A 6591-nucleotide genomic window follows, 5' to 3' on the forward strand; every position below is an offset into this window, starting at 1 on the left:
GAAAGCGTAACACCGATAAGGCGCTAATTGTTGTTAATTGTTACCGGGACCGCGGCAGTGAGGCAGCGCCGAGCTTCTCCGTGCCCCGGCGGCACCAAGCAGAGCCGGGCCCCGATCAGACCTGCTTACGGCGAGCGCCTTTCCCCGTCCACCGTTCGGACCGGGCGGCCTCAGGACGGAAGGATGGCGGCCGGCACCGGCAGCGGGAGGAGAGAGGCGAGAGACTGATCCGCCGCGATTTATGCCGAGGGGTTTGACGCGGCGCAGTGGGAACGATCCGGCGTGCCGAGGGAACGGGAACAGGCCCCGCCGCGGGACCGGGAGCGCCCGAGCCGCGGCGAAGTGCGCGGCACCCAGGCTCCCGTCCCGGGCCGCGCCGCGCCGCCGGTAAATGGTTTTCTCCGGGGCGTGCGGAGCGGTGGGAGCTGGGGAAACGAGGGCACCGACACAGCCGGTAAACAGCGGAACCACCGCACTGTAACGACCCGAAAGAAGCGCCCGGGAAGGCCCCGAGAAGCCCCGGCCCCGGGACACTCACCTGCCCGGCGTGCGCGCCCGGCTCCCCGTGGCCTCGCCTCGGCGCCGATCCGAGCCCTGCGGGGCGGCAGGATTTTAATCACAACGAGATATCTCTCCCGGGACCCTCCGCCCCGCCTTCGGTGTGCCCACTCCCCGCGCCGCAGCGGCGCTGAGCCCTTGGAGGGGCCCGGGGGCCGCGGGGCGCCGCCGCGGGGTCGCGGCACCCCCCGCCGAGCCCCACCGCAGTGCTCGGCCGGTGCCCGGCGCGGCCCCGGGGACGGGGGAACTCGGGGCGCGGAGACGGCTCGGCAGGCTCGCCCGGTGCCCCAGCCGCCGACACGGCAGCGTGGCGGCTCCGTTGAGCCGCTCTCCGCCCGTTACCGGTGGGAGAAACGAAACGAAACGAAATTAAACGAAAGAAAACGAAAGGAAACACAGAAGGGCGCGGGATAGTTCTTGCCACCCCAACCCCGCTCTGCCGCGGCCCTGGGCTGCCCGCCCGGCCCGGCCCGGCCCGACCCGGCCCGGCTCGGCTGTCAGGGGGCTCCGGGGACGATCCGGCAGCGGCGGAGCGCGCGTCGCACCGGCTGCGGCGAGTCGGGACAGCGGCAGATTGTCCCGTCGCGGGGGGATCTGCAGGGGCACCGGGGGGGGACGCGGAGCGGGTCGGCTACGTGTACGTCGTACGGCTGCGGTCCGCCCGAGATGGCAGGGCCGCCGGCGGCTCCGGGAGGAGCATGGGGCGGCGGAGGCGAACCTCCTCTCCGCGCCACGTCCTGGTCGGCGGGAGGCACTTTGCGGGGCCGGGCGGCCGGGGCGGCGGGGCCGCACGTGTTCGCCCCTCCCGGGGCCGGGCCGAGCCGTGTGCGGGCAGGGGCCAGCGGGGCGCGCCGGGGCGGGGGTCCCTACCTACCTACACGTGCTTAGCACTGGGAGGCGCGGCGGCGACGGCCGCGGCTCTCTGCCGGGGCCCCGGCGCACCGGCCCCGCGCCCGCCGGGTGGGTGCCGGGCCGGCGGGGCGCTCTGCGGGGAATCGGCCTCCCCCGAGCGCAGCCTTAATACATTGCTATTTCTGGCCGGGCGGCCGGAGCCGGGCAGGGGGCCGGCTCTGCCTCCCCCTCCCTCCAATGGCGAGGCCGCCCCCGGCCCCTCCTCGCCGTGACGTGCCGGCCCGGGGCAGAGGAGGCTCCCGAGCCTTTGGCTGTCCCTGCAGAAGCTGTAACAAAACGCAGACCCCCAGCGCCGGGCTAATGGAGGCAACTTAGACAGGAGCAGGCGCGGCCCTTCGTCTCTCGGCGCTGCCTGCTCCCCCCGGACCGGGCGCGGCGCTCCCCGCCGAGCCGCCGCCCGAGCGCCCCCGGGCCCGCGGGACTTGCCTGGCCGCTTGCGCTGCCCCGATGATGTTACCGAGCCCCGTCACCTCCACCCCCTTCTCTGTCAAAGACATCCTCAACCTGGAGCAGCAGCAGGACCCGCGCTATGGAGCCCAGCTCCCTCACCACCTGGAACACCACTTCCACCCCGCCGCCTGCCTGCTGGCCACCGCCGACGGCGCCCGCTTCTCTGACGGCGAGGAGGAAGAGGAGGAGGAGAAGCTGTCCTACCTGAGCCCCATGGCAGCTCCCGGCGGCCAGGCGGACGGGCGGATCTCCGCCGACAACTACGTGCACGCCGTGCTGCGTGGCTCCTGCGAGGGCCCCGGCGCGGGAGAGGAGCTGGACCCCACGGCCCGCGACCCAAGTGAGTATCGGCCCCGCCGCGCCCCCCGCACCGCCTCGCCGGGGTGGGCCCGCGCTCGCTCCCCGCGGGGCGCTCCCGGCCCGCGGAGCATCGCCCCGCGAAGCCCCGGTCCCGGAGCCGCCGCCCGGTCCCCGCCGCCGCCGCCGCCGCGTTCCCTGGGCACGTCGTGCCGAGACTGGCACGTCATGGGGCTGCCACCGCCCTCCTCCGCTCGCCGCCTCCCTGGTAAGCGCCTCCGCAGGGCCCCGGTTCGGAGCTGCCGGGTCAGGCCCGCGCTCCGCAATTTTGGTAGCGGAGAGGGAAGAACGGCGGCGGGTTAGGCCCAACTCCGGGAGCGAGGCGGCGGAGCGGGTGCCCGGCGCCGTGCGCGGCGGCGGCGGCCCGGGGCTCGGCCCCGCGGTGCCGGGGCAGTAACGCCGCAGCCGGCCCGGAGGCGCGGGGACGCGCCTGGCCCCGCCGCCCGAACCGGCCCCTCGCAAACACCGGCGGTGCCGGAGGCGGCCGGTCCCGGCGCTGCCTCCCCGCCCGCACCGGGGTTCCCCGACGGGCGCGTAGCGGCGCGGGGCTCTCCACCCGCCGGTGGGGCCCGTCGGGAGCAGCGAGTGCCCGGCGTCGGCGAGGTACAGCCGTGACCTGTGCTCCCCCGTGCAGAGAGCTGCGTCCTGAAGAAGCCGCTGGATGCGGCGGAGAAGGTGGAGGAGGCGGAGAGGCCGAAGCAGCGGAGCCGGAGGAAGCCGCGCGTCCTCTTCTCCCAGGCGCAGGTCTTCGAGCTGGAGCGGCGGTTCAAGCAGCAGCGTTACCTGTCGGCGCCCGAGCGGGAGCACCTGGCCAGCAGCCTCAAGCTCACCTCCACGCAGGTGAAGATCTGGTTCCAGAACCGGCGCTACAAGTGCAAGCGGCAGCGGCAGGACAAGTCGCTGGAGCTGGGCGGCCCCGCGGCCCCGCCGCCGCCGCGCAGGGTGGCCGTGCCCGTGCTGGTCCGCGACGGCAAGCCGTGCCTCGGCGGGTCGCAGGGCTACAGCTCGGCGTACAACGGGCCCTACTCCTACAACGGCTTCCCCGCTTACGGCTACGGCAACGCTGCCTCCTACAACCCCGGCTACGGTTGCACCTACCCAGCGGGCACCGGCGGCGCCTCCATGCAAGCCGCCTGCAGCCCGGCGGCGGCCGCCGGCCCCTTCGTGAACGTGGGCGGCCTGGGGGGCTTCGGCGGCGGCGGGCAGCCGCTGCACCAGGCGGCAGCGGGGCCCTCCTGCAGCCAGGGCGCACTGCAGGGCATCCGGGCCTGGTAGCCCGCACGCACTGAGGGCCGGGAGCGGACCGGCAGGACGGCCCGGCGGCTCCGGGGCCCCGTTATCACCCGCTCCGCAGCCCGGCTGCGCGCCGCGCAACGCGCGCCCTGGACCGGAGGAGGCGGCGGCGGAGGGACGGCGCGGCGGGACCCCGGCGCTCCCGCGGGCCGCGGTGCGGGGCCGGCGGCGGGCGGAACGGAGAGGAGCGGCAGGACGGGGCCGCCCGAGCTCGCAGCGGAGCGCCGCCGCCCCGCGGAGCCGCCGCGACGGCCGGGCGGGCCGGAGCCGATCGCGCCGCGCCAGCGGAGCAGCTTTGCTTGTAAAAAGCCGACGGCGGGGCCCGGGGGTGCCGCGGCCCCTCTATCTACTCTGTATCGGTTACTGCCAGCGCCAGCTCGCCGAGTCAGTCAATAAACCAGGTGCAATATCCGCCGCCCGCTCCTCCTTCGGTGCCCGGCGGCGGGGCCGGGGCCGGTGCCCGGCGGCGGGGCGGTCGCGGCGGCGCGCCCGCGGGGCAGGGCGGCCGGGCCGGCTTGTGAGCGTGCCAAGGGCGCTGAATGGGGCCGCGCAGCTCAGAGCCGGGCCCATTGTGGCCGCCGGGCCGGCGCTGAAAGGAGCCGCCGAGGAAGGTAGCGGGAATAGGCGCTTATTGGATTCGGGAACAAAAGGTGTGGCAGGGAGGCGAGGGACAAAGGGGCCCCGGCGCCGAGATTGACGGGCCGCTTTGCCCCCCACTGAGGCCCAGGCCCGGCGCTTTATGCGCGGGGGCTGCAGAAACGTGCTGGGTTTTGTTCCCCTTTCTGGGAGCGCTGGGGGAGAGGAGGGGGGTCCGCGGGCCGCTGATTAGGGCCGGCCGGGCCGGGCAGCCTGAATGCCGGGGCATTATTGCTACATGTTCAGCCATTTCGCTCGGCTGCAGGGGGAGGGGGCGGCCGAGGCCGGCGGGACCGGCCGCGGGTATCGCCCCCTGCCCACCCCGTCCCGGGCCGCCCCGTCTCGCCGCCGCCGCGGCTGTGCCTTTGCCGTGCGGGTCCCGCCGAGCGCCGCCGGCGGGGCCGGAGCCGCGCCCGGGCAGGGCCGGACACCCGCGGAGCCCCGTCTGGCTCGCCCCGGGCGGCAGCGGGGACCGGAGGTGCCGGGAGCTCCCCCGCACCGTCCCGCACATCTCCCCGGCCATGACGCGGAAGCTCCCGAAGATGTTTCCATCGGAGCCTCCCGGGAGCCGCCAGGACGGGCGCAGCCCCGGGGCTCGGTATGCCTCCCCCCGCCCAGCGATGCCCACCGTGTCCTCCCCCTGCCCTCCCCCTGCGTGTCGTGTGACAGTCCCTCCGCCACAAGCAGAGGAGCAGGTTTTGTAGCCAGCTGTCGCAGAAGCAGCAGGTAACGACCGTTCACGCTGCTGAACCCGGTTTCACGCTGCGCATTTCCACGGCGCAAGCTGAGCGCCCACCCTTGGGGTTTACTGATTGAAAGGAACCGGAGGAATTCTTTCTGCTGCAGCACCACAGGGACAGAGCGGGCAACCAGCAGGCCCCAGCTCCCAGCCCTGGCTCAGCACGGCACCCTGCTGTCCCGCGAGCCACCCCGAGGCCGGCAGGCTTCACAGGGCTGGCGCTGGGAGAGGATGCGGCACACCCAGCCGATTGTTTGCTGGATGGCAGCAAGGTGTCGCGGGAGAGGAAGCCCAGGCCCTGCTCTTGGCTTTCGGAGATGAGTGGTTAAGGCCCTGTGGTCTCGTGGGTAGAAACAGGATAGCCAAGAACAAAGATAGGTAATGCTCTCTCTTTGCAGCAGCAGTCAGGCTGGGGAGATTTGTCTCTGCCATCGGAAAGAGTTGCATTTTCCTCCGTGTTCTGCCAGACTGCTGTCTGCAAAAATAGGGGACCCGTGTGAGTTCATGTCTCGGTGTGCAAGCCAGAGGAATCATAACCACAATACAATCTTCTCTGAAATCAGGGTGTGTGAGGAGCTCCCAGCTTAGCAAATCCCCTCCAAGTATGTGGCCGCTGGTTAGAAATCCACTGCATCCCCAGCAGCACCCAGAGGCTCTGGATGAGACCAGAGCCCTGGTGTGGGACACGCTACCCATATCCATAGCCAGAGTCTTTGGAGCACAGGCGATTGAGTGAAGGGGCACACAGGGACCCCCTGGCTGCATTGCAAGAGGCAATGCGGGGCAGTACCAGCACTGTCAAGCACCAAGTGTACCCAGCATTGCTGTAGGCATGAGGTCAGTATTGTGCTCACCCCACTCATGCCTGGTGACACCCATGTGCGCTCCCTGTGCAGAGCTGGAGCAGCACCCGGCCAGGGAATGCTGAGAGGCCTGGCTGAGGGCCGATGTGCCATGGCGGTGGAAGTTTCTAGATGTCCACCCTAGTGAGTCCCATTCCTGGGACAGATCCCAGCTGTCCCACCAGCTCAGACGGGGGGGAGGGCAGGGGGTTAGTGGGAGGGACCCCTCTGCAGACTCTCACTCAAAGCCCCCAAGCTGATGCGGAGGACGGAGCAGCACAAAGAGCTGGCGATGCCGGTGGGCCTGGAGCAGGGCGGCGGATGTGGAATGCTCCAAAGAGGAGGAACAGCCGGCGGGAGCTGGTGGGAGGGAGATGTTGGGAGACCGCAGATTGGATGGGCTGCCCAGGGAGGGGAGACACAATGGAGGGAAGTCACTGCGTGGCCGTGCTGGAGGCAGCACCCGCCCGTGACGCACCCTGTCCCCCACGCCCTGGGGTGAAGCGGGGTGCTGCTGGTGGGGTAAGAGGCGGGAGGTGCAGGGTGCTGGTGGAAATCCCTCTGGCATGGTCCCGCTGAGGTGGTGACATGGCCAGAGAGACATCGGAGAGGGAGGGATGGGGAGGGCCATGGTCAAGGGGCGGAGGATGCGTGATGTTTCTTCCTGGCTGATCAGGGAATTTACTGCTGTTTGGGAGCCAGGGCGGGAAGGTGCCAATTGATTTCAGACAGGGACAAGATTCTCTAAAACAAAGCACTGACTTAAAGCAAATGAGAGACTGTTAGGGCAGCCAGGCCTCAGGG

The 6591-nt window shown here is 71.3% G+C and overlaps 1 protein-coding gene across 2 annotated transcripts; it reads left to right on the top strand.

Moving 5' to 3' along the window:
• The first annotated feature begins 1759 nt into the window (after positions 1 to 1759).
• NKX2-3 (NK2 homeobox 3) lies at positions 1760 to 3683 on the top strand. 2 transcript variants are annotated; one of them, XM_042789723.1, is made up of 2 exons: positions 1760 to 2260; positions 2912 to 3683. In XM_042789723.1, exons 1-2 carry the CDS (start codon positions 1918 to 1920, stop codon positions 3550 to 3552), a joined length of 984 nt encoding a protein of 327 aa, XP_042645657.1. In that variant the 5' UTR covers positions 1760 to 1917; the 3' UTR covers positions 3553 to 3683. The 2 variants fall into 2 exon arrangements, with proteins under 2 accessions (XP_042645657.1, XP_042645662.1); XM_042789728.1 differs by having other exon boundaries at positions 1798 to 2270; positions 2916 to 3552.
• The last annotated feature ends 2908 nt before the right edge of the window (positions 3684 to 6591 follow it).

This window comes from Tyto alba, unplaced genomic scaffold, assembly GCF_018691265.1.
Source record: "Tyto alba isolate M040663 unplaced genomic scaffold, T.alba_DEE_v4.0 Super-Scaffold_1, whole genome shotgun sequence".
NCBI classification, from domain to species: Eukaryota; Metazoa; Chordata; class Aves; order Strigiformes; family Tytonidae; genus Tyto; species Tyto alba.